The sequence below is a fragment of the Prionailurus viverrinus genome, chromosome A1, assembly GCF_022837055.1.
Source record: "Prionailurus viverrinus isolate Anna chromosome A1, UM_Priviv_1.0, whole genome shotgun sequence".
NCBI lineage: Eukaryota > Metazoa > Chordata > Mammalia > Carnivora > Felidae > Prionailurus > Prionailurus viverrinus.
This window is the reverse complement of record NC_062561.1, coordinates 188956231-188983638: the sequence shown is the minus strand read 5'-3', so window position 1 is coordinate 188983638 and position 27408 is coordinate 188956231. Positions and strand designations below refer to the sequence as shown.

At 47.2% G+C, this 27408-nt stretch overlaps 1 protein-coding gene and 1 pseudogene across 7 annotated transcripts; one reads left to right on the top strand and one right to left on the bottom strand.

Moving 5' to 3' along the window:
* Positions 1 to 656: 656 nt before the first annotated feature.
* Positions 657 to 22383, bottom strand: C1QTNF2 (C1q and TNF related 2). Of its 7 annotated transcripts, XM_047875006.1 has the most exons (6): positions 22297 to 22383; positions 21829 to 21972; positions 12926 to 13001; positions 12085 to 12164; positions 5343 to 5595; positions 657 to 1428 (listed from the first exon to the last, which is right to left on the bottom strand). In XM_047875006.1, the coding sequence occupies exons 4-6, from the start codon at positions 12127 to 12129 to the stop codon at positions 815 to 817; spliced, it is 912 nt and encodes a 303-aa protein (XP_047730962.1). In that variant the 5' UTR covers positions 12130 to 12164; positions 12926 to 13001; positions 21829 to 21972; positions 22297 to 22383; the 3' UTR covers positions 657 to 814. The 7 variants fall into 7 exon arrangements, with proteins under 7 accessions (XP_047730962.1, XP_047730970.1, XP_047730979.1 ...); XM_047875014.1 differs by lacking the exon at positions 12926 to 13001; XM_047875023.1 differs by lacking the exon at positions 21829 to 21972 and having other exon boundaries at positions 22297 to 22340.
* Positions 18395 to 22795, top strand: LOC125164652 (surfeit locus protein 2-like; annotated as a pseudogene).
* The last annotated feature ends 4613 nt before the right edge of the window (positions 22796 to 27408 follow it).

Below are 27408 nucleotides of genomic sequence, written 5' to 3'. Positions count from 1 at the left end.
AGCTTAAAAATAACTTCTTCCTGGGGTGCCTGGGTGGTTCAGTCAGTTAAGCATCTGATTTTGGTTTTGGCTCAGGTCATGATTTCACGGTTCGTGAGATTAAGCCCCGCGTTGGGCTCTGCACTAACAGCGTGGAGACTGCTTGGGATTCTCTCTCTCTTCTTATTCTTCTCTCTCTCTCTCAAACTAAATAAGTAAACTTGAAAACAAATAACTTCTTCCTGGTGCTGACTGGGAGGGCACTTAAGAGAGCCTTGGGGAGTGGAAGAGGGGGAAATATTCTGTTCGTGACCTACATGGAAGTTACAAGCTGTGTGCATGTGTAAAAACTCATTGAGCTGTCCACTTAAGATTTATAGACCTTATGTAAGTAAACCTAAAAAAGTAAAATCTAAAAACAGTTTCAACTTCTTCCTTGTCCCGTTACTATAGTAGTAATTCCTTTTACTCTTGACCATGGCATGTGTGTCTCCATCCTGGAACAATAATTATATTCTTTGATTGTTTATTTGTAAGTTGTATCTCCTACTAGAATGTAAGCCTCACAATGACAGAGCCTCTGTCTATCTTGTTCACAGAGGCACCTTCCAGAGCATATCATAGTGCCTGTCACACAGTGGACACTAAAAAATTTAGTGAATGGAGAGGTGGGAGGATGAATAAAAAAGCTTGGATTTAATGATGGAGGAAACAATGGGCAGAGGAGGAATGTCCGAGGCTGGGAGGTCCCACTCCCACTCAGAAGAGAGTTGAGGGGTCTTATTCTGGAAGTCCACGATCTGGTTACCTCCCTGGAGACCCAACACCTGCCTGTCTATACCTCATTGGGGTTGTCCTGGTCGGCATAGATGAGGAAGCCTGTGAAGAGGCTATCGGTCCAGTAAGGGTCGTAGAAAAGCCCATTCTGCTCTGAGTAGAAGATCTGCAGCCAGACCTCATCACCCTGCTTCAGAGCCAGGATGGTGGAACCCGAGGCCACATCATGGTTGCCCGTGTTGGCATCGAAGGTCCGGATGCGGTACTGGCCATTGTGCACCAGGCCGATGGCCAGGTGCTTGTTGGCCAGGGTGATATCGTAGGTGAAGTAGTAGATCCCCGGCACGCCACAGACGAACTTGCCACTGGATGCGTTGTAGTGGCCGCCCTCGTTCATCAGGATCTTGTCAAACTTGATGGGCAGCCTCTCCCTTGGGTAGCTCTTGGTCACTGCCACTGAGAAGGCAGACTTGGCGTGGCCACTGCCGCAGCTGCAGGGGCCTGGGAGGCCCGGCTCCCCCTTCCTGCCCTTAGGCCCCTTCTTTCCTGGTGTGCCGTGCTTCCCCGGGGCACCACTGACCCCCTTGGGGCCGCGAGGACCGGCCCGCCCAATGGCCCCGGCTTTGCCCTTTGGTCCTGGCTTTCCCCGGTTACCTGTCCGGCCAGGTGGACCTGGAAGACAGAGCAGCTGGTGTTATGGAGGGGCCTTCACAGAACTAGGCAGAGGCTGTGGACCTTGGCTTTCCATCCTTGGAGCAGGAGCCTTTGGGTAATGGAAAGAGCAAGAAGGCTTTGGAGTCACATAGAAATGGATGCAAATCCTGCTGGTATAACCTGGGGCACTTCTCCCAGTCTTATCTGGAAAATGGGAATGGTGATACTTACCCTCCAGAACCACTGTGGATCAGGGCAAAAAAGAATAACTTATAACAGTTCACCCCTTTCCTTCTCCCTGCCTTCTAGGGAAGAGTCTGGTTTGCCTGCCAGACCAGTCCTTCAATGGGCTGTGCTGGTAATGGGTTGACAAAAGAATTGGAAGAAGCCTCTTGACTTCAACATATCAATCTTAGTAAGAGCCCTGCCTAGTACACAAGGTCCCTGTCCATAGTGCAAGAGTTTAAGTGCAGCACTGTTATAATAGCAAAACTAGGGACAACTAAATGCCTGTCCAAAGAGAAATGATTCACGGGGCACCTGGGTGCCTCAGTTGGTTGAGCATCCGACTTCGGTTCAGGTCATGATCTCACGGTTCGTAAGTTTGAGCCCCACATCAGGTTCTCTGCTGTCAGCACAGAGCTTGCTTCAGATCTTCAGTCCCTGTCTCTCTGCCCTTCCCCGGCTTGTAAGTGCTCTCTCTCTTCCCCCAAAACAAATAAACATTCAAAGAGAAATGATTCCAAAATTATGGTCTACCCATAATGTGCAATTCTATACAGGAGTTTTAAAAAAGTGAGGCGATTTATGTGTACTATTTGAAAACTTCTCTAAAGTACACTGTTGAGAGGAAAAAGCAGGTGACTGAAACTTTTTTGTTGAAAGGAAACCACAACACAAACTAGTTCTACAACCATTTAAGTGCATAGGAGAGTTGCTGGCCCATAGTAAACACTCACAGAATATAGTTGGCATATCCTGAAGAACATTCCCCAAGTAATGTTTCCCTGTAGAATGACCCTTGGTTTTTTATACCCAGATTTCATAACAGGTGCATTTCTCTCAATACAGTATTTTTGGCTAATGATTATACAGGAAACATGTCTATTTATGTCCCCTAAATTCAATACATCATTTTAAGAAAAGTGGGTAAAGATTTGAGTCATATCTAAATACAATTGTATAATTGGTACAATTGGTAGACTGGCAGAATTGGGTGTAGGTGTTTGAAAAGTTTGCTGAATGTTAATCGAGGGCCTGCTTCTGAAGTTTGCTGGTGCCAGAAGTCATTCTAGTATTATTGTACGTAGGTGACTGTTTGTAACCACCAAATGAACTGGGTGATCAAAAAGCAATGCTGTAGGCATTTTTCATTCTAAAAAGGTACTTTGCTTCTTATATGCATATATGTAGGCATTTTACTGTGTCTTAAACTTTTGGGTTAACATGTAATGCATTTAAATTTTTCCTATTTTACGTAATTGGGAAATAGATTCCCAAAGAGCATTTTCTCACTGAAATTTCTCATTTAATTTTCAGGAGCAGATTGCTTATGTTAAGGGCCTGGCAATGAATGCCTGGTATTACTATGCACATATATAAATTATGTAGAAAAAGGCCAGGAAGGATATACATCTATCCAATTAATAGTAATTACCTCTGGAAAGTGAGAAGAAGATGAGAAGGGTAGGAATTAAGGAGCTCGCTTGCTTTATTTGTATTGTTTGAATATATTACAATAAGAATTTATTTGTGTATTACTTGTAATTAAAAAAATTTTACATGGGGAAAAAGTCAGATTATAAAACTGTCCCATGAAAAAATAAAAATAAGCAAAACTTATTGCTTTTTTTTTTTTCAACGTTTATTTATTTTGGGACAGAGAGAGACAGAGCATGAACGGGGGAGGGGCAGAGAGAGAGGGAGACACAGAAGGGAAACAGGCTCCAGGCTCTGAGCCATCAGCCCAGAGCCTGAAGCGGGGCTCGAACTCACGGACCGCGAGATCGTGACCTGGCTGAAGTCGGATGCTTAACCGACTGCGCCACCCAGGCACCCCTTAACTTATTGCTTTAATAGAGGGAGAAAGGTGAGGAGGAATAAAGACTGAGTCATTTTGAATTGGAGATTTTGGGGTGAGACAAATAGATAAGAAAGCTTATCAGGAAGTTCTACAGTGTGTTATGTGGTGTACCTCCTTCTTGATACCTTTTCAAGAAACTTCAAGAAAAGCTGGTTTTACTTTTTAAGACCTTTTTGGAGATGGATTTGTATGTGTATGTCAGGGAGAGGTGGTTGGATGATATCCTGTACTTGTCCCAGAGTGGCCCAGCTTTGCAGGTCAGGACTCTGTCTCTTAACACCACCTTCCTTGGTGTGTTGCCTTAATTCTCAGCAGAGACTCTCTGCATGGGCAGGAGAGATGGCCAAGCCTATATCCTCATGGCTCTTGATCAAGGAGAAAAAGTCAATAGCAGAGATACCCTCTCACCTCTGGGACCTGTAAGACGAATGTCAGGGAAAACTCGGTCTGGCCCTGCTTGGAGCACTAGTCCAGACTGAAGCTACCACTGGGGTATCCCATGGAATGGGATACCATGACAGGAGTGCTTGACACACTGTGATACCTCCCCAAGTCAAAGCCATTACCATTATTTATATAGTTATTCTGTGGGGAAGGAGGTGCTTTGGAGGAGTTAATTTAGTATGGTAGGAGAAGGTCTAGATTTGGAGTCAGGTACCAGCCTATTACATGATCTCAGCAATCAATTAAGGGGAGATGACCATTTATTGTACATCTACTTGAGGCTGATGCCTCACACGTCATATTTTATCATCATCAGACCCCTGTGGGGTAGGTGCTGTTATCATCTCTATTTTAGAGATGAAGCAGCTGAGGAATGAAGAAAGGTTAACTAATTCACCAAAACAGGTCCCCAAGTTTGTTTCCAGAGTTCAGGTCTCACAGCCATGACGTGCTGTTCTCAACTTAATCACCCTTGACCCTCAGTTTCCTCATCTGTAAAATGGGGATAGTAAGAATACCTCCTTCATAGCATGGTATGGACAATCAGTGGAGTAGCATACTCAAAAGTGCTTTGTCAACGTTAAAATGCCGTACAAATAAAAGTTATTATGATTACCCTACTGCTTAAGACATACATTTAGGGATGTTGCTGACATTAAAAGTTCAGAGACAAAGAATGTCAAGGCTGAAAGGGCCTGTAGACTGTCCAGTCTGCTGGCTGCCTGGCATCTCCTCCTTCATGACTTCGTGTGGTCCCAGCAAGGCTGTCAACCACAATGACCAACTCAGCACCCACTCACACACACCAGGGGTGGGCACATGACCCAGTCCTGGAAGATCGTAGTACCTCACCTCCATGGCCAAAAGGATTGGTGGTCCGGGATACCTATATGATTTAGAAGGATTAGTCATGCTGAGATTTGCTCTGTGGAGCAAACCATGAAGAGTTAGACTCAAGCCCATTGGTAGCCGTTTCAAAACTTCCAGCCTTTGTGAAAACAAAACCCACACACACAGATAAGCAGAGCCTTGACAACAGCTTTGAGCTCCCAGACCCAGCCATTGCTGAAGCTTGGCTCCTGAACTTCCTGGTTGCATGAGCCAATAAATTCCATTCAAGGCTATGAATTGAGTTCTGTCACTTGCAGCCAAAGGTGTTCTGAATCATATATCAGGAGACTTGCTTAAAGCAACTCAGCAAGTCAATGGTGCAGCTGGCGAAGGAACACAAGATCTGATACCTACTGTTCCTTTCAGGAGAATACACTGCTCTGTTTTTTAAAAAGACATTAATTTGGTTTATAACGAAATGGGATTCATACCGGTTTTCATAACTAAACTCCCTCTGTGCCAGAGGATGTCAACCCCAGGCAGGAATAGGAGAGACAGGCACTGGGCCTCTTACCTTCCTCTCCGCTGTCCCCCCGGTCCCCATCCTGGCCATCCTGGCCATCTTTTCCAGGAAAGCCCATTCTTCCCACCATTCCTGAGGGCCCTGGGGCTCCCGGGGGGCCAGGCGGGCCTTGGGGGCCAGGCAGGCTGCAGACAAGTTGAGGGGAGCCCTTTTGGAAGTCCCTGCGGGCGAAGGCACCAAGCAGCGGGTCAGCTGCACAAGGGAGGGCACAGGCCAAGAATACCCAAGGGATCATGGTGGTCACCTGTGGAAGGCAAAAGAGCTGTGAGCTGATTGGTGGTCAGTCAGAAAGGAAACCAGAGGAGGAGGGGAGGCGGCTGGAAGAGACTCTCTCCTCCATCATATACAAGTGGCTGGACAGTGTTCTCATGTCTTGAGGACATATTTGGATGAACCGAGTCACGGACGCAGAATACACTTTGGAGAAGTCTTTGGGGTGAGGCACTCATCATCGCACTGCTGTCCTTCAGTGTAGCTGAAACAGAGGTAGGACCTAATGGCCCAGTCAGGCCGATTGGGAGGAGCAGTGGGCGGAAAGAAACAAGCTAGGATTTCATTCGAATCCGTGGCACAAGTAGAAATATTTTGAATTGTAGGTGATGATTTGCAACTATGCTGCTTCTCCAGGGGGACTCAGGGTAGCACATGGCCGGGTAAGCACTGAGGCTCTGGTTCTGAGTCAAGGTGCCCCAGACTCGAGCAGCACAGCAGGTCATGGTAGCAGCCTCTCTTCTAAGTGCTTTCTGTGCACCAGGCATGGGCTAAGTGCTTTCTGTACTTACTTACCTCAGAGCATCCTTGCCAGAGAGACACAGGTGAGGCAGTGGATGCCCAGAAATTTTAACAACAAGCCTAACTCCTGCAATTAGCACGTGACAGGGCTGGGGTTTGAGTCAGACGGGCCAGATTCACAGTGTGTGCCCCTCTGCTGCAGGCTATAATTCATACTTTTTTTTTTTTTTTTTTAAGAATTAAATGAAGGGACACCTGGGTGGCTCAGTCAGTTAAACGTCCAACTTTGACTCAGGTCATGATCTCGTGGTTTGTGAGTTTGAGCTCCACCTCGGGCTCTGTGCTGACAGCTCAGAGCCTGGAGCCTGCTTCGGATTCTGTCTCCCTCTTTCTCTACCCCTCCCCAGCCTGTGCTCTGTCTGTCTCTCTCTCAAAAATAAACATTAAAAAAAATTTAAAAAAGAATTAAGTGAAATAATACTTACATTGTTTGTGAAGTCAAATAATAAGTCACACACAGCATAAAACCTCACACGCTACCCCACACCCTACCCCAAATCCTTTCCTTAACCTCACACCCTACCCCAAATCCTTTCAGCTATTTCTTCTTGTGTATATGGTTTTTTATTTATCAAAAAAAGTTTTTATTTTTATTTAAAGACTATTTTATTTATTTATTTTTTTAAATTTTTTTTTAACATTTATTTATTTTTGAGACAGAGAGAGACACAGCATGAATGGGGGAGGGGCAGAGAGAGAGGGAGACACAGAATCGGAAGCAGGCTCCAGGCTCTGAGCCATCAGCCCAGAGCCCGATGCGGGGCTCGAACTCGCGGAACGCGAGATCGTGACCTGAGCTGAAGTCAGACGCTCAACCGACTGAGCCACCCAGGCGCCCCTAAAGACTATTTTAAATTTTTAAATGTTTATTTATTTTGAGAGAGCGAGCAAGCGAGCACGAGCAGGGGAGAGGCAGAGAGAGGAGGGAGAGAGAGAGATTCCAAGCAGGCTCTGTGCTGCCAGCCCCCAATGTGGGGCTTGAAATCACGAACCTGAGCCAAAATTAAGAATCGGTTGCTTAAGTGACTGAGCCATCCAAGCACCCCCCGCAAAAGTTTTTAATTAAGTAGGCAGCACGCCCAACATGGGGCTTGAACTCACAACCCTGAGATCAAGAGTTGCATGCTCTATTGACTGAGCCAGTCAGGTGCCCCTTATTTATCAATTTTAGACATTATCTTCTGAATTTCATTTATGATAGATGAAGAATATGCCCCCTTCCAACACCTTAGCCCCTATTTCTTCTCCCTCATGTAGTTAAAATATAATTTGTGATAAAATCAAAATTTACACTCTGGATTATTATGAGTATTGTTTATTGCTAAGCTAAGCACTGTACTATAATTATATGTCCTTTCTTGTACATTTTTTCCTTACTGGAGATATTAACTTAATTTTTTCTTTGGCTTAGTTCCCTAAGTCACTATTTTCCACACTATCAAATATATCAGATAATTTGTTCCATTTATTTTCCTGATGATAGAAGTCCCGGAGCCCCCCATCCTCCTGTTTGGATCCCCACACATGCTAACCAGTTGCCATCCTAGCTTCTTCTTTATGATCATTGTGGCGATCGTCTTCGCCTCTCTCCTGGGTTATATCTCCTGTTTTAGGAATCCTGTCTTTCTCTCTTTGTTTAATTAAAAACAATTTAAAAAAAATCCCTCAGTTTGGTGGCACCCATCCTGTAAGAGCTTCCTGGAAAAGTGGTATGGGAAGTCATCTTTAAAGAAATGTTGCAAGTCTCAATGTATTTTGATTTTACACTGTGTCCTCAAGGCTGGTGGCTGCAGTAGCATGATCACCAGAAGCCAGAGTGTTATATGCTCAGAAATGATGCACTCCCAGCCCCACACGTAAAGATGCAGATGCTTTGGTCCAGAGCAGGAATAAGCAACTTGACCAAGATCTCTCAATAAATTGGCTCGGTCACTTTGCAATCCACAGCCTCTCTCTCAAGAACGAACTTTCCAGGCATGATTTCTTCCCGTGGGGATGAGCTCCAAAGTGTAGCTTGCTTTGTCACCTTAGGCAAGACCTCTTCCCTCTCTGGGTCCGTTTTCCCACCTGAGCAATAAGGGGTTTGAACTAGGTCAGTGGTTCCCACACTTCTGCATGGGTCAGACTCACCTGGAGGGCTTGTTTAAACCTGGCTTGCTGGGCCTCGCCCCCAGGGTTTATGATTCAGTAGGTCTGGGCTGGGGCTGGAGGATTTGCATTATAAATGAGTATCTGAGTGATGCTGCTGCTGGTAGTTCAGGGACCCACTTTGAGAATCACTAGACTAGATGGTCTCTCAGGTCTCTTCACCTCTGGTGCTGAGCCTTTCAGACTTCAACCTGCCCTCTTGCAGATATGTAACCCTTGCTGGCTCCACTGTGACTGCACTGCTTTGGGCTACCTAACCAGAGCCTTCAAACAACAGGTGCTGTGGTGCTGGCAGGCCCCCTCTCCTCCTGGGCCCTCAACCTCCCTTTCCTTCCAACCTTGCTTTGCCCTGGTCCTAGGAGCCTGTCCAGACTTCAGGCTGCCTCTGGAAACAGGCTGACTCTACCTGTCTTCCTGGCCCCTCCAGAATCCTTAACCCTGGCGACAGATGAAGGGGAGAGAAAACCAGGCCTCTTCTGCCAGGGAGAGGAGGGGAGACCACAGTGCTGTACTGCCCCAGATGCAGGGGCTGTTCTATTTCCAGCCAAGGCTCACCTTGTTTGGACCTCAGATGGTTTCTCTAGATAGGTGTCATAATGGTGCCCTGGCCAGGTAGAGGTGATTTAGTACTAGATGCTGTTTTCAATAACATTATGTCATATAATAACAAAGTTATTGTCTTTAAAATTTCTTTAATCCTGATTAAGTCAAGAAAATTATTTCAGTCTGGTAAATTATTTCAGTATCTTTAATGCCTCCCTAGCCCTTTCTAGTAACCCTTTTTAATCAAGAGCACTGTTATCTGTGGCATTGTGCACCCGTTCTTAAAGACTCTCGGGCAGGCCCCCCCCCCCTCCAAATACGCACAGAGACCTTGGAAAGCCCCAGACAGGAGCACAGCACCAAGGACCCTGGGGAAGGGCATCTGCTGGAATGGAGGGAAGGCCTGAGGCCCCACATGGAGAAGGAGAACTGGACTGGGGCACAGGTGAGCTCTGGGCAACTTGTCTCCAAGAAGGGGGAAAAGCAAGACTTAGAGAGCGAGTGTAAGAGAGTGTTACAATCGAAACTTCCACCTGGGCACCAGGACTCATGAGAGGCTGTATGCTAAATGGAGTGGTCAGGCCAAAGCAAAGAATCGACAAAGGAACAGTGTGAGCCCACTCCATGACTCCTGGAGCTCTTGGCAGATCAAGGATTTTAAAATATGACCTGTGTCCCTGGGAGGGGGAGGGACAGTGGCAGTGCCTCTGAGGCCTGTGTGAGAAAGCTGGAAGGTGAGAGACTGGCTGGGCAAAAGGGGAAACAGCACATGGGAAGGGGGCCAATTGCCTTCTTGCCTCCCCAGGAGATGGAAGGCAGTAGACATTCCCCAGTGGGAGCCAGCCTGGGCCAGAGGGGTCTGGACAGAAAGTGAGGGGCCCCAGCAGTGATAACCATGCAGGGCAGACACCAGGAAGCTGGAGGCCAAGGGCGAGGCCTGGACTTGCCAACAAACAGAGAATGTGCGTGCCCGCTTCAGGGCTGTTACGGTCAGCGTCCAATATGGCAACCCCAGGGAGCCGGCAAAAGGCACCCCCGAAAGAGGCAGCTTCAATGTCTGCCAGGCCCAGAGAGGCAGAGCAGTTCAGTCCCTGTCCCTACCAAGAAGCATGAAGAGCCCTCCTGCTTCCTGACCCCTTATCTCTCCTTCCTTCAGCCTGGAAAGGGGTGAGCTGAGAAAGGGAGCGGATAGCCCTGCCAGCTTCACATCTTTGCTGAGGAAGTGTCACCTTGAATAAAGATCGAAGATTGGATTTGATGGGAGTGGATTGCCAGGGCTTCCTTGGCTTCATCACAAAGGGGCAGAGGAGACAAAAATCAAGTTATAGTTTGATGTGCCTCTGGTGTCACATGTACTCAACATGGTTGGCCTAAATGACAGTAGAGGAGGTTGGCAGACCCGGTGAACACGGTGGAAGTGTCATATGCATGATGTACTTTCAGAGAACCGTGTCCCCAACGCTCCCAGGCCCCAGCTATCTCCATCTCCTCTCCTGGTCTGCTTGATGAGAGTCTTGGAAAACTGTCATTGTTACTTGTGAGCTGTGACACATCTGGGCGCCCACAAGAGAAACTCAATTCTCAAAGCAGGTTTGTAATGGTTTGGAAAAGTTGCAACTGCAAACATTTTGGACCAGGGAGAGGGAGGAAGGAAGTGGGTGGGAGTGAGTCTCCCAGGCAGATGAGAGTCGTGCAAACAGCTAGATGAAGAAAGGCAGGAAGGAGAGACAGCTAGATGAGAGAGGAAGGAGAGAGAGGATGCATCTGTTTCAGTTTGCAGCCCCCTTCTCTCTTCTGATGATCACTCTCAGCCATACAAGCCCAGAAAGAGGGAGCAGGGTCTGCTGTCCTGCCTACCTCTGCCTCTTTGGACAACAGGGGATCTCGCTCGATGACAGCTGGCCCAGAGCAGGCCCCAGTGGCTGGGTGGAGCAGCAGGGCTCTGGAACAGGCAGGGAGGAAGGGATTTCTCAGAGTTGGAGGCTGGTGGTTCCCGCAGTCTGAGCCAGGAACTGTTTTGGAAATGAAGGCGGGGAGACTAGATTCTGGAGGGAGAGGAGAGACTCTTTGCCTCTAGAGCACCTCCAAGAAAAACAAGGCTCCAAAAAGTCCTGCTCCCAGACAGTGCCCTCACCCTCCTGAGTCTGGCCCCCATGCCTACTCTCCACACTATAGAGGTAAGCAAACCTGGGGGCTAGATGCTTGGAGGGGAGCCAGAGCCCCCCAAAGAATCCAGATAGGTTACCTCTTCCAAGCTATTTTAAATAAATTTAGAAACTTGAGGAGGGCCCCAACGGACCAACCCCTTTAGTTACAGACAGGGAAACTGAGGCAGAGGTAAACTGACTTTATTAGACACCTACAATGTTCCAGGCACTGTGTGAGGCTCTTTGCATGAATTATTTTATTTGGCATTTATAATAAATTCTATGAGGGTGATAAACTTATTGTCCCATATTTCAGAGGAAGAAACAGAGGCTTCGAGAAGTGAAATGATTTACCCGAAGTCGCACAATTGGAGCGATGGGGACTACGTTCAAACCCATGTCTGAGGGATTCTGAAGACTACACTTCATCTATTACACCTCTCTCCCTTCCCCCTGCTATTTTTGTGTTTTATATAAGAGGAAACTGAAACTCAGAGAGGCTAATTTGCTCATATTTACACAACTAGTTCATGGCAGAAGTTATATTTGAACTTGGGTTTGGCTGACCCTAATGCCCAAATGCTTTCCATTATGTCAGCATTTCTTAGATTTTCCTCCTAAATATTCCGAATCACAGAGGAGACCTTGAAGCATTTGCCAAAGCCACACATAGCAATGGAGAGATGTCTTTCATATCAGTTTACACACACACACACACACACACACACACACACACACACACCTGTAAACACACACATACACACATACACCTGTGTATATATAATACATGACTGAAAATGTAGAAGTGATGCTTTTTCTCCTCAGGATACTTGAGGAAATCGATGCTTGGGAAAAACCTCCTGTCCTTTGAGAGGCCCACACGTGGCTTAGTCAAGGTGATGGGGTGGGGGTTGGGGGTCCTTGGCCCTGACATCAACAAGTTCCTTTGGAGTGTTAATAGGGTGTTCCCATGAGCTGAACCAAAAAACCAGCACAAAGCACAGCCCCAGCCCCAGAGGCTCACTCCTTGCTTGATCCCAGCAGGAGTCTCCTCACTGGTCTCTTGCTTAACTCCACGCCCCCCCTCCCCCAAACGTACTCACCATGTGAAGCCAGAAGGACTGTTCAAAACCATAACTCAGCCACATCACTTCCTGGAGGGTCTTACTCCAGTTGTTGCCGGCTGCAAATAGCAAACATTGGAAACCCTGACGTGGCCCACAAGGCCCTAAATGACCTGGCCCTTGCTGTCACCGCCCCAGTCCCAGCTCCCCCTGCCTCTCCTGCTCCCCCTTGCCTAGCCACCCCACCTCCTTTAGGCCAAGCTCTGTTCTGCCAGCCTAGGAGCCGCACCCTGTTGGCTCCCTGGCTCTTTATTCCTCATGTTTCAGCTTAGATGTCACTTCCTCCAAGGCCTACCCTGACATGCCCTCTCAGACAGCTCTCCCTCTGGACTTCAGCTCGTCTGTGTCTTTCTAGCCCTTACAACAATGCATGTGTATTCGTTGTATTTGCTTGTTAACCTGCTTATTGGGCCTGTTTTCTCTCTTAGTAAAGTGGAAACCCCATGGGAGCAGGGACCCCTGCTATATCCCCAGGTCTTCCAACTTCCTTGCACACAGGGAGTGTTGGAGAAATCTTTTCCTGATTAATGAGTGAGATCCACACTCTAACCTCAAGAAAATCCACAGCAAGGAGAAGACAAGGCGATGGACTAAATCCAAAAGGAGTCCTTGGATTCAAAAACGTTTTCTCCCTTTCTCAGTTTTTCCAACCCAAACCAGATCTAATTCTAATCCCTTGTTCCTCCTGACCTCCTAGAGCACAGGGGGCCCCCACCCTCACTCTGGGGAGAGAGCTTGCAGAACATTTTACACACAGCAGGTGTTCCATAAGTATCTGTTCAATTGATCAGAGAGAAAAAAAGTATTGGTTCTTCCTCACCTTTTTAAAAGCTATCTTAGTTCCTAAATTCTCATTTCTGGTGGGAGCTGAGTAAGAAGGCTGCATGACAGTCTTCCTGTTGTAGAAAAAAAGATACATTAGTAGGTCAACCTCCCAGAATGAAATCATGAGGTACTAAACTTGGATGAAGTTCTTCAGTCTGGTTTTAATTTGCTCAGTCCCTGGGCTTCTCATCTCTCAGTTAAGTCGCCAAAGATTCAGATACGCATGTTCTAGGAAAACACTAGGAGCTAATGTAGGGGGATGAGCCTTCCTCCTTTTTTCTGCCCTTGGCCCCCAGGACATCAGCCCTTGGTTCACTCCCAAGGGCCCTCAGCCCAGACTGTGCCGAGAAAAGGGCCATGAGTGGGGACATCGGTGTCCTGCTGACCACACCGGAGTGGGACACTGTCCTGAGTGTTTAGTGAGGCTGCTGAATTCTGAGTCATCTTGCCTGGGAGACAGGAAGATACATATTATGCTTAAATAAATCTGGCCTGTTGGTTGTCAGGTTTTGACACACTGACAGGTAGTGGTAGTAATACACTCTGCAATTAAGAGCAACGGGAAACCAGGGGCAACTGGGTGGCTCAGTCGGTTAAGTTTCCAAGTTTGGCTCAGGTCATTATTTCATGGTTCATAGGTTCCAGCCCCGTATCAGACTCTCTGTTCTCAGCAAAGAGCGAGCTGTGGATCATCTCTCTCTGTCTTTGTCTCTGTCTGTCTCTCTCTCTCTCTCTGAATAAATAGACATTAAAAAACAAGCCATGGGAAACCCACCCACTTAGTTTTTCAAATTTCTAATGGAAGTAATAATATATCCAACTCCTGGAGTTTTATAGGAACAATGAGGTGCCGTACTCAAATCTTTGAGCCCAGTGTGCAGACCCTAACTGTTCAGCAGTTGGAGAGAACTTTGCCCCAACCTTAACTTCCTTCCTGTGAGCTCTGCCCCAACCCTAACCTCCTCCCTGTGAGCTCTGCCCCAACCCTAATCTCCTCCCTGTGAAGTCCACAGACAGTTGCCTGCCTCATCCTTCAAGGTTCAGTTGTACTACTGTCTCCTCAGAGAGACCTGCCTGGTCGCAGAACGAAAATATCTCACCCACCTCTGGTTTGCTTTTCCTTCAAAAGCATGTGGATCAAGTTGTGATTATATTGGCTTCTCAACCCACTAACTGTGTCTTCCCGCTGGTGTGGAAGGTCCAGGAAAGCAAGGCCCTGCTTGTCTTGCTCTTTATTATGTTACCAGAGCCCAGCACTGTGCCTGCCCCGCACATAGGACGTGCTCAGCCCAGAGTTGTTCCACAGCCTGAACAAAACACTCCTAATCAAGGGCAACAGGATCACAACTGTCATTTGCTTTGTGCAGATGACAAAGCCACACTTGGCCAGTGAAGGAAATAGGGAGAGATGACCGGTTTTGGATCGGAAGATGTGGGTCCCAGCCCTAGTCTTGTAACTTACTGGTTATGTGGCCATAGGAAGTCATGTCCTTGTATTTGAGCTTCCATTTCCTCACCTATAAAATGGAGGTAGTAACACTCACACTGTCTACCTTACAGCGCTGTTCTGAGAATCAAACAAGGTAGCGAATGTTGAAAGCAAACATGATACCAAAGTTAGAGCCCGAAGTTGTAATTGCCACCGCCTATCTCTGAACTAAGAGCAAGCAGTTCCGACCTCCCACTAGGAGCCCCTGGAGTGTTTGGGGGAGTTCTGGGCCGGGGAGGGTATGTGAATCCCACCCAGCTAGCAATTCTCCTAGACTCTGGGGTTAAAAGGGAAGGGCTGGTGGCTGCAATGGGGTGGGGCTTGCTTGAGGCTGAAGCTCCCTGAAACTTCCCTTTGATGGGAGTGAGAATTCTATAATGAAAAACACCCCATGCCCTCCCTGAATTCCAGGAAGCAAATTGCAAACAGCCCTCTCCAGCTTCTCCGAAAAGCTGACAGACGGTCTGGAGGAGAGGGGCTGGCGTCAGGTCTGCACACAGTGCTCACAGAAAAGGCCCCTTTCCTGGATTTGGAAGCACTCCAGCAGCCAGAGCCTAACGCAGAAGGTTAAAAGGTATGGGGTCCACTTGCCAAGAAGCCCCAGAAACTATTTTATCTGCTGTTTTCTTCCTCCTCCACTCCCCGCTTCTGGCTCAGTGTAGAAAAAGAGATCCGAGGACAAAGCGCCACCTAATGAGATCCCAGGAGCCAGGATCTCGCAGGGCTTGCCCTGCCGAAGGCACACGGGAGGTCAGCCTGGCGACCACTGTGCTCACACCAGAGGTAGACCTTCTGCTATATACACCCAAACCCTTGCAAACCAACCAACATGGCATGTGATGTGACGTGGTGGGCAAGGGGCCCGTCCGTGACCCCGGGCCCCCGGCTGCTTCACATTGGGCCTCAGCTGCCTGTGTGATGAGGGCACAAAGCCATCAACTTTGGAGCTGCCCACAGTTGTTTTCTGCCATGGAGACCAAGGACTCCAGTGAGCTAGAAGAATGCAGCTGATGTGCCAGATGTGAGGGGAGGGAAGGAGGCCTGAGGGTGTTCCGAGCCCTGTATCCAACTTGTCCTGAGGGCCAGCCTTCAAGTGGCAGGCCGGAGTGCCGGGGAGCGTGTTTGAGCAGCGCTATCCAGTAGGAATATGATGTGCGGCCACCGTTCAGAATGGGTCTCATTGCCATGTTCAAAAGGTAAAAAGCAGCAGTGAAATTAATTTTAATATTTTATGTAGCCTAATAGATCTCAAATATCATCTCAACATGTAATCAGTGTAAAAATTATTAATGAGGCATTTCATATTTGTAAACTAGCACACAGTGTTGGAGTCCCGGTGTGTATTTTACACTTGCAGCACATCTGAATTCAGACTGGCCACATTTCAAGTGCTCACCTGCCACGTGGTGGCTACTGTATCAGCTCAATACACAGCGGCTTGAGTTGAGATCCCATGAACCAGCTGTGGGACCTGTTACAAATTACTTCTTCTATCTCTCTCAGCCTCCTCCTCTCCAAAATGGTACTATAATAATAGTACCTACCTTAGAAGGTTGTTATGAGGTTAAAATGTTCCTAGAACAACGCTTGGCATGTGATAAGGGATACAAGAGCATTAGCTATTATTGTTATTTCTTCTCCTTCTGAAGATCAAACAAGATAATGGATATTGAAAATAAAGCATGACTCAAAAATTAAGACCTTGTTTAAAATTGTAATTGTCACCAACTGCAACTGAACTCATGAAGAAAAACAGTCCTGATCTCTGAGTCCTGTGGCATTTCAGGCGGAGCCCCTGCCTTCTTCTATTTCTCCATTTTCATTTAAGGTGGTTTGTGTTGTGTTTCTGTCAGTTGCCACCAAAAGAGAGGAGACTTGACCTTTGCTCCCGCCCTGGCATTGCGTCCTGAGGGAGGGATGGGGCTGTCTGCCTTGGCCCCATGTCACTGAGTTACCTGGTGTGTTCATGCTCCGTAATACAAAGAGGTGAATCGATGGGATAGTGCTCAGCTCATCAAGTGACAGGAGGCCAAATGGGGTGTCAGGTGCTTGGTACCATGGCTTGGCACATGGATGCTCAGTAAATGGTGTCACTTACTCTTATCGCCTACGAGGCCAGACACTGAGGTTCCGGAGATGAAAAGATGTGACTGTCACTCTCATAGGGCACATGGTCTGGTTATACTGAGGGTCCAGCCTGGCACACCTGTGTGATCATTTGGAAAGCAAGCCTTGAACCTCCATTGTCTTTAAAACAAGCTATCTCTCCAAAGGGCATCCAGAACCATGCAGAAGGCAAGGGAAGGAAGTTTGGGGGCTAGATGATCCCTTGGAATAGTATAGAAGGCACCACACTTGAAGACCCAGGAGCTGAGGGAGAGGAACAAATTCTGAACTCTGAAGGGCTAGGGAGGAAAGGCCAAGTTGTCCTTGACTTCTCTGGGCTTTCTGTCTCCATGGAGTTAGTCCCAGTCAGGCCCTGACAGGTATTCACAGTAACTCTAAAGACCTGACACGGGGCTGGCCTTCAAGAAGCACAGAGCTGGTCTGGTGCTTAGGAGTCATGTTATAGATGTTTGACCTTTGTTTTTTAACCCCTCTGGGCCTCAGTTTCCTTATGTGTAAAATGGAAAAAAACATACTGCATGGTCTTGTTTAAACCATTTGAATTTGAAAAAGCATGATAAGAAAAATATTTGTTGTTTCATTTTATGTGTAAAATCTGAAATAATTCAAAATCCCCAAATTAAAAGTTTGTCAAGAACCCTGGAAGGCAGTGTGAATTGTAAATTGTAAATTGTAAACTGTGCTTCTGCCAGAGCCACATGACAGCATTATTCTAATAGGTAAACAGAAATATCTGCATTTTGAGTTACATAAGTTTGAATTGTTTGAGGTCTTTAGGCATGTCTCCCTGAGTTATTAGATCTCTCATACCTCTCTGGTAGAATAATTGTGAACATCAAATGAGATAATGCAGTAACCAGGCGACAGTAAGCACTCCTTAATGGTAGTATTATTCTGATACAATGATAATAAGTGAAAACAATGTGAGATACAATATAACGATATGGGAGGCTAACTGAGCAGACCTGGGTCTTCTGCTTCCTCCTCTGTAAAGTGTGAGCATGGGGAGTTGAACGATTGGGAACTTTGGGTTAAACAGCTGGAAGGCAGTCATAACAGCTGATATGATTTTACAACAAAGCACAAATGCAAAGGTCCAGGATTTCTGTATGTGTGACCTACTTTAAAGTTTATTTATTTATTTTAAGAGGGAGAGAGAGCAAGAGTGAGAGCGAGAGAGCACAGGCACACAAGTGAAGGAGGGGCAGAGAGAGACACACACAGAATCCGAAGGAGGCTCCAGGGTCTGAGCTGTCAGCATAGAGCTCGACACAGGGCTCAAACCCACGAACCATGAGATCATGACCTGAGCTGAAGTCGGACACTTAACCCACTGAGCCACCCAGCTGCCCCTATGCATAACCTACTTTAAACAGGATTATAAACTTCGAATTTACTCATTCAGCAAACAGCTCTTTATTAACACTGCAGTGTGCACTGACCTCTGGTTGGAAGGCATTGAAAAGCTAGGGAGGAATGTGGCACCTGGGTGGCTCAGTCTGTTGAGTGGCTCAGGTTATGGTTTCGGCTCAGGTCATGATCCCAGGGCCTGCTTGGGTTTCTCTCTCTTTCTCTCTCTGCCCCTCCCCACCCCCTTTCAAAATGGATACATAAAACTTAAAAAAGTAAAAATAAAAAAGCTAGGGAGGATGGCCCTGCCACTGAGGGAATGATAATCTAGACCTGAGGCTTATCGGTGGCCTTAGGTAAACCACTGACTGATGCTTTTTTGGTTTTGTTTTTCATTTGAAATTGTTGTCAGTGTAAACTGTGGGAGGTCTTATCTTAAAATCAAGATTTCTGGGCAAGGGCATCAGAGTCTGGCTGGAGCCTGGTGCCTGCAAGGGAATGCTCTCTCGCCGGCACGAGCTGCCCTGCCTTCTGCCTGAGCACCAGATCTACACCTGTGGCAAGAAATACGGGCAGCTGGCCTGCACCTCCCCGAACTGCATATCGTGCCCAGCACCAAGAACCCACCCCAGCTGTTCTGCAAACTCACCCTGCAGCACATCAACAAGTCCCTGGAGCACCCGTTCAGGCCTACCCAGTGCCAGCGGTACCAGAGAGCTGTGCGAAGAGTGCCAGGAGCAGCGCATGGAATGTGTGCCCGTCTGCCTGCCTCTTGCACAAAAGGAAAAGGAGGGAGACCAGATGCATAGCTCCGGGCCACCCCGTCTGAGAGAAGCCTTCTGGGAACCCATGTCCAGCGATCATGGAGCAGCTGTGAGCGACAGTGAGGACAGCACGACACACCTGCACCTGCCTGAGTTGTTCACCAGAAAGGACCTGGGAGGGACTGAGCATGGGACAGCACCGACGACTTTTTGCCAGAGGAGGAGGGTGAGAAGCCAAGGAATCCAGGGGAGAAGAGCCCTGGGGCCAGAGAAGAGATGGAAGTAGACAGGGACAGGGTTCTCAAGCACTGGGAGAAGAGCTCAATGGAAGCTCAATGGGCTCACGGAAGTTCAAAAGTCATCACCATAAACTTGGGGCACCTGGGGTGGCTCGGTTGGTTGAGCCTCCCCAACATTGGCTCAGGTCACGATCTCACAGTTCATGAGTTTGAGCCCCACATCAGGCTCTGTGCTGTCAGCGTGGAGCCTGCTTTGGATCTTCTGTCCCCCTCTCTCTCTGCCCCCCCCCACTTGTTCTCTCTCCCTCTCTGTCTCTCTGTCTCTCTCAAAAATAAACATTAAAAAAATATTTAAAAAGCCATCACCATAAACCTAAGAGCTTCAGCACTTTTAAACAGGTTAATGAAAGGTTGTTGGAGAAAGCAAAAAATAAAAAATAAATCAAGATTTCCAGGTGTTCTTGAGAATCTGGATTATTTCCTTGAAAAACATTTGGCAGGGCACCAATTGACTGCCCTTTGAGATGAAGTGTTACGGGCTGAAATGTGTTCCCCCAAATTCATATGTTGAAGTCCTAGCCCCCAGAACCTCAGAATGGGGCTATATATTTGGGGATTGGGCCTTTAAAGAGATAAAGGAAAATAAAGTCCTACGGATGGGCCCTAATCCACTATGACTGGCATCCTTATAAGGAGATTAGGACACAGCACACAGAGGTATGACCATGTGAGGGACAGAGAGAAGGTGGCCATCTGCGAGTCAAGGGGAGAGGCCTCAGAAGGAACCAGACTGGCGCTCACCTTGATCGTGGACTTCTAGCCTCTGGAACTCTGAGAATAACTTTCTGTTAAGTCACCTGTCTGTGGTATTGTGATGGCCGCCCTAGCAGACCACTACATAGGACCTACATTCTGTGCCCACAGTCCTTGCCACTCCCAAACGACATGCATTCTGCTTACTTCGGTGTCACGCGCGGCCCCTGCTGGCATCTGAGCTGGCAACCTGTGGCCTAGAGGAAAAGGGTGTTCTCCAAGTATGTTATGTGTTCTGATTTCAAAGCTTTGATGTTCCTTTTTTCCTTTTACTCTCTTTACACTTCAGTAAGGCTAATACTATCATCCTCACTTGGCAGAAGAGAAAACAGGGCTCAGAAAAGTGAAGTCATTTTTTCCCAGTTAAAGCTGGGAGGGGACCCAAGCCTGCTGACTCAGGGACCAGGGCTCATGTCCCTCTACCATGCGCTGGGCACAGGACCCATGAGCATAAAGCCTTAACTAACAGGGCAGCTATGTGTATGTATGTGTGTGTGTGTGCGCAGGTGCACGTGTGTGTTAATAGACGTAAGCCATTCACAGCAATGCACAAATCCAAGGAGGATTATTTCCTTGGAAAAAGACTTGGCATAGAATTCCTTTCAAAAGTAAACCTAGAATAGAATTTGAGCCAAAATCTGCTTTATGCAGGAGTTCATCTCACAGAGGCAAACCCAGCTGGCAAGCCTCTGATGGGGGGAAGGGTGAGGGAAGCTGTGAGCGCGTACATGGACTATCAGCCTATGCTGAACATTCGGGAGCAGACAGCACTAGAGCCTGGTACTGTAGGAAGGAAGGTTCAGTCCCCTGTGTCCAATCAACGGATGAGGAGGAGCAAGATAGGGAAGAAGAGGGATTTGCCAGAAAGCAGTCACTTCCTGGGGGAACCTGCTGACTATTTGATGGAGGCAGAATAGCTTCAGAGATGACCCCAGACTTGTGGAAGAGACCTCAATTTACTCGTACAATGACACACTGTGATGCCTTTATGAGAACAAAGTAAGTCCAGACGTGCAAATGGAAAGACGGCCAACATACACAAAGTGAAAAAGGCAAGTTGCAGCATGGACTGTAAAGGATGATTCTCCTTGAGCTAAAAAAAAAAAAAAAAAAAAAAAAAAAGCCCCCCCCCCCCCCCACACACACAGAATTTGTGAAAGGACACAGCTTCTTGATAAACAGGTTACCGCTCAGAATTAGGAGCAGGTGTGTGGGCTTTTACTTTTCACTCCCCCCCCCCCTTTGTTGTACTGTCTGAATTGTGATGAGCGTTGTTAGTTTTATGTCATTTAAAACAAAATGTAACCCTAACATTTAAGGATCAGAGGGTAGGCAAGTTTGGTGTCCCTGCTAGGAGATGGGGAGAAGTCAGACATTTGGGAAGAAGCAAACTCAGTGGCACACTTGATGCGTCAGAATGAAGGGTAGTAGTGATGTTCTGAGAGGTGTGGGGGGTCTGAGGAGTTAGCAGTTGAAAGTGGACTTAATGGATACAATTACCAGATAACAGAGTAAATCAGGAAAGAACTGTGCAGACGGGGGAGGGGGCAGAAGGGGGTGGGGAGAGGAGAGGACAGGCTTTGAACAATGCTAACTGAGCATCAGCCATGGGCTGACATATGCAGGATTTGTTGCTATTGCTGCTGGTTGGGTGGGGGTAGGAACAGGTCTGGGTAGGATCAACAAGGTCTCTGGGAGATGGTGGGTCTAAGATGGGGAAATTTTGAAGGGTTCAGGTAGGAGAGTCTTGTGGCCAAAGAGTAGAGGACGCTGAAATTGTGCAAAGGCTTTGTGGTGCTGGGGGAGAGAAGCGGACTGAGAGACCACTGGGGCCATTGCAGTCCTTCAGCTGAGAGATACAGTCCTGGAACAGGACCACGTCAGTGGGTTGGAGAAATAAGAACACAGTAAGACAAGGCTTGGAGACAAGTAGTTTGAGGGAAGAGGGAGGGTGAAGAGAGTTGTAAAGAATTGGGTGCAAACCTCAGCTTGCCATTTAGTACCTTTTGGACTCAGTTTGCCCATCTACATACATATTTAATTAATATAAATGAGATCACGCACTCCATAAATAACAACTATGATGGTTAGCTTGGGGCATTGGACTGAGACTTACCAGGGTTCAATCCCCTTTACCACCAGTTACTAGCTGTGCAGTCTTGAGTAAGTCATTAACGTCCCTGAGCCTGGTTCCTCTTTTGCAGCTGGGGATAACCTGTCGTCATGGAAATGAAACAGCACACCAGAGGGCTGGCAGAGCCTGGCACAAAATAGGCGCTCAATCAATGGTAGAGGTATTACTATCAACAGGTAAGCCATTGAGCACAGAGCCTGGCATACAGTAAGCGCTCAGCACATGTTAATTCATGTTATAATTCATAAGGCAGAGGTCAGGAGCTGGGAATCCCGGGGCTGCCCGGCCTGCAAAGAGGGGACGTTTGCAACTCTCCACCTCCCTCCCGCGGACACACCCATGTCCCCTCCCCAGCACCGGATCCTTCCCCTCCCACCAGCGCTTGCCGACCCCGCGGGAGGGCGTCGGAGTTACGGGCGCGGGTAGCTCGGGTAGCTCGCCGATACTCACCCTAGCAGTCTCGGCCACGTCCAGGGGCTTCCGGAGCCACGAAGCTATCGGCGCTGCTCCGCGTCCCCGCCTCTTGCCGCAGCAGCTCGGCCAGCGCCCGCCCCAGGCATACTTTTCCCATCCCGTCATGGGCGGGAGGTTCCCGGTCACGTGGGCCAGCCCGCAGCTCGGAGCTCTCCTTCTGGCAGCCGCATCGGTTTGGAAAAAATTTCAGCGCTGGTGACAACTTGAGTGTGTCAATGCATGTCTGTGTGTAGAGCTTGTCAGTGTATTTGAAGGTTTACGTGCACGAGAGTGATTGCTACTCAGGCGATTGCAAGGGTGTGGGTACTTGTGCCTGTGTCTCAAGAGACATCTGTATTGCTTTCACGTGAGCATTCATCTGGCTGTGGATCAGAGGATGCTTGTGGGCGTGACAGCTTATAGCAGCGTAAATTCCTCGGTGTACCGAGGAGAGTGTACCGAGTTGAGAGTGATTATGAATCGTGTGTGCATGTAGTTGTATGTGTGTGCATTCATAAGCGCATGTGTCCAAACGTGCATCAAGGCTCCTGTATGTGCGTTTATAAGCACATGTCCAAGATTGCAGCTCCGTGTATAACTGAAGTGTACTTCATTTGCTGGGTGTACACATCAGTGGCTGGATATCTGTGTGTTGGGTATATGTTTAAATGTGTGTATGAGTGTGCACAACCACGTATCAGTGTGTATGTGCATGATTTTCTGTGTGGCACCTGTTTGTGCAGTGGCTCACTTTGTATATGTACACATGCCTTGGTGTAGATTTGTCCATATGTGAGTGTGCATGTACATAATAGTGCCCCTGTGTTCCAGCCCTCATCTCCCTCCTCTTAGAAGCAAAGGCTCACTGGCTCCACAAACTCTCTGGCCTGGAGTCAAATTGCTGAGTGTCTCAGAATAGACAGAGTGATCTGTTTAGGTTGCAAGCAGATACCGGAGGAAAGAAAAATCATAGAGGTCTGGCTTTAACTTTTTCCTGTTCTTTCCACTGTTCTTTTCTACAAGCTACCACTATTTCACTCAGCTGCCAGAGCATCTGGTTAGCAGATGATACATGACCCACATTCAGAATTTTAATGCAGGTATGCATTTGACCTCTGCGGATTCCACCACCTAAGTCAAGTCAGTACTTGATCGATGGTATTTTATTTTCTCAAAAGTAGAGAGTAATGATTATATTATTGTATTCTCTTTCCCCCCAAAGTTGGGACACTCACCCATAAAGGTATTTGATAAGCCACTGAACTATGTAGAGAATTATTACTAACATTACATAAATATTGTCTGAGGATGAAAGTTAGTGGGCTCCACAGATATTCATTCAACAAACAGTTGATAATATCGGTTATGTGTTATGAGTTAGGTGCTGGAGATGTGGAGATAAACCAAATAGGTTTGGTGCCTGTCCTCATGGAGCTTAGAGTCTAGTAGGGGTGACACAAGTGGCTACAAGTGAAATGAGTGTTACAGAAAAGGAAAACACTGAATATAAACCTGGGTGTTCAGAGGAAGGCCTGGGTTGAGCCCTGAGGGAGAACTGAGACTTGTCTGGGAGTAGGGGAAGTATGAGGTCTAAACAAAGGAAAGATGACCTATGAAATAGGGTTTAGTGTGTTGATCCATAGATGGCTGGAGAGGGGACCTCTGTCCACCACTCCCTCTGGGTACCTTGGTTTGTTTCTACATATTTCAGGAATCAGAAAAGGTAAAGAAACCCTCCTTTGAATGATGCATGGATGCCATTCTCAACCTAAAAGACTCTAGGGTAGAGTAGGAATCTCCATGTGTTACCCATGGGGCTCCACTGCCACAGAGGTTGAAATTCCTGACACGCTCTTGTCGGTAAGGAAATGGTTAGAGAGAAGCACAGGAAGAGGCAGTGGTGCCACACTCAGTACCAGGGAAGCACTTAATGGATGTTTCCTGGCTGAGTGAATGGGAGTGGATGTTCTTCCAACTTATGGAGGAGACCTGAAACCTAGGAGCCTAGTGGTGATGACCTCATGTGGCAGGAAATCCAAAAAGTTCATGAAATGGTTGTTCCAGGAGCTGCAGGAGCTGCCTGAAGCTGAAATGGTGCTCAGAACTTCCTCCTCTAGCCTGTTTCTGTCTTTAATTCAGTCGGCAAACATTTGTTACCTATTATGAGTGTGGGGACAAAGAAGTGAACTTCTGGTCTATAGGGAAAATGAATTAACACAAATTGGTTTAAGAGGCATAATGCAACAAGCGCTGCAGGAAACATACAGTGTACAAAATGAGGATTTTCCTGTTTGTTTGGTTCAGTTCAATTCATTCCATAACACTATTCATGTTTGGAGAACATGCTCAGCATATTGAGAAGATGGGTGACATTGTGACATTTATGGCTATAGAGTGCTTACAAACCAGCAGGGGCAGCCATGTGCCAGGTGGGAGATTGGCTTGTTCCACATCTGTCCAAACCTTTCTTGGTGTGTCTTCCTATACTAGAGAGGCTGGAAAGCTAAAAACTCACTTCCCAATGTTTCTACTGCTGGGGTTCCCATTGTAATTTATGTTTAGCCAGTCCTGTGCACTTGTGTAAACCTGAATTCAAAATTGAGTTAAGAAAAGCAATTGAGTGTGGGGGAAAGGAGGCATCAGTCTGAGAGGGATCGATTGTGCTGGTGGTGAGCTAGCATATGTATTATGGCCCTGGAGTGTGGGCAGTAACTCCTGGTCCCAGATTACACCCCAAACTGTGTATTCCTGTAGCTAGAGACTGGGCCGGCGACTCCCTGAATGCCAGCTTCCAGATTGTGGTAGGAATAGTAGCTTCCTTGGGGGGTCAGTACTGTGTAGTGTTCTGGGAATCATTGTTGGAGCACCAGGCCAGAACTTGCTCTGCAAGGATTCTGAATTTACTTGATTCTCTTTATTAATGTGTGTTTTCTTAAAATAGCTACAGTTGTGTGCCTTCACAAGAGCCCTGATACGTCATGCTGTGAACCACAGGTGCTGAGAGTGTCAGAGACGGCACATGAGTGCCCCCTCTCCCCCTTCTCTCTCTGACCCTCCTCCACTTTTTCTCACCTCTCAAAATAAATAAATAAACATTAAAAAAAAAGAGTTATGAAGGAAAAGAAGAGGGAACCATGAACCATGGGAGAGAACAGTGGTGTAGAGTCCCGTGAGAGAATTTACTTCACTGGGGGGTCTGGGAAGATCTCATGAATAGGTGACATCTAAGCTGAGTTATGAAGGATGAAAACGAGCCAGCCATGCAAAGGTGGCAAAGGAGGAGTGAGAGAGGCACAGGGCAGAAGGACCTGTATGTAAGAGCTACACTAGCTGTTCCCAACACCTTTATAATACTTCCCTGTGCAATCGTCATAGGATAAATCCTCAACCCGTCAGCCTTTCTGTAGCCTCACTAACTGGAAGCCTCTGTGGTTTGACATCTTCCTAGACACTTCTATTTTTCCTGTGTCAGGATCTCTCAATCTCTGCACTACTTACATCTGAGGCTCAGTAAGTCTTCACTGGGGGGGGACTATCCTGTGCATTGTAGGATGTTTAGCAGGATCTTTGTCTTCTACTCTACAGATGATAGCAGCAATCCTTCCACCTCCAGTTGTGACAGCCAAAAATATCTCCAGACATTGCCAAATATCCCAAGGTGGGTAAAATCGCCCTCCATTGAGAACTACTGCCCTATGGGTAGCTCTGCTTTGGTCAGAGTCATCTTTTTGCAGACTCCCAACTACTCCTTCAAGTTTTATGTGTCTGTACCTCCATTTATGCAATTCCCTCTAACTAGCACCCCTCTTCTGTCTCTCCACAACCTTACCCATATGTCTACTAGAGATTCATGGCTTTTACCTGCCCATTATTCCTCTGTCCATTGGGGAATTCTATTTGGGTGATTCTCATGTGTATTGGGCAGTAGAGAAAAAGTGGTCCATCTTAGTACTCTCCCTGCCCTCTAGCTGCAGGGGCAGGGGCATGTGGACCAGGTACCCCTTCCTTTTGTGCCCAGTTAAAAGTCCAAATGGTGGGCATGAGACTTAAGCAGAGATAATCAGTCTTTCCATGTGATTTCTATAAAGGAGTACTGGTTTTCTTTTTAATTGTTAGTTGTAAGGATACAGCCCTGGGCTGCACTAGCCATTTTTTCTGCCATTTGGAGGGAGCCTGCTTGAAGGAGGAGTCAATGACATCAATATACAAATAGAAGCAGATGTAAGAACTGAAAGATGGGAGGAGTGCTCTGACTACATTATTGAAAACCTTTGTGCAGATATTGTGCTACAACATTCACATTCTCACATTCTCTTTCTTTAAGCTGGTGTGAATTGTTCCTGTCACTTACCATGGGAAGACTCCTACAGCACTATCCTTCAGTGCCTACTTCAAATTTCTTCTCTTTCTTAATTTTTTTAAATGTTATTTTTGAGAGAGACAGAACACAAGTGGGGGAGGTGCAGAGAGAGAGGGAGACACAGAAGCTGAAGCAGGCTCCAGGATCTGAGCTGTCAGCACAGAGCCCAACACGGGGCTCAAACTCACAAACCCCAAGATCATGACCTGAGCCGAAGTTGGACACCCAACCAACTGAGCCACCCAGGCATCCCCAAATCTCTTCTCTTTCATGAAGGGCCTCTCAACACAGAACAGTCTGAAGAAAATGCTTTCTTTGAATTCCTAACTAGTGGTTAGCTGGAGACAGCAGCCAATTCTGTGCTTCCCTTTCCAATTCTGAGTTAAGTGACGTATCTTAAGTTTGTAATTGTCATAATGGGAATAATTACAAGACAGAAATCAGCAAAGGCTAGAAATCAAGACTCTCTTCCTTCAACCCAGCCTGCAGCCTGATTACCAGCACACCACTGTCTAAATGTCTTCTCAACTGTACCACCCATTTGGACATTAATCACGTACAGATTTATGAAATCTCTTGCCTTTTCAATATGGCGAACTTGGGAGAACAAATGCCCCTGAGCTACACTGCATCTGAATCTTCAAAGGAGGGAAGGTCCTGAGGAATAATTTGGTCTTTGGTTTTCATTTCATTTCATGTCTTCATGCAGACAAAGAGGGCAGAGTCCTTCAGTGACTTGTGGTAGTGAG

What these genes read in the sequence shown, in the direction of transcription:
- C1QTNF2 (XM_047875006.1), bottom strand. Translation starts at nt 12,129, where the DNA reads ATGTGGCTGAGTTATGGTTTTGAACAGTCCTTCTGGCTTCACATG. An exon ending in AGTCCTTCTGGCTTCACATG is followed by an intron (nt 5,596 to 12,084) that starts GTGAGTACGTTT and finishes TGCCTTCCACAG; the next exon opens with GTGACCACCATGATCCCTTG. An exon ending in GGGGGACAGCGGAGAGGAAG is followed by an intron (nt 1,429 to 5,342) that starts GTAAGAGGCCCA and finishes TCTGTCTTCCAG; the next exon opens with GTCCACCTGGCCGGACAGGT.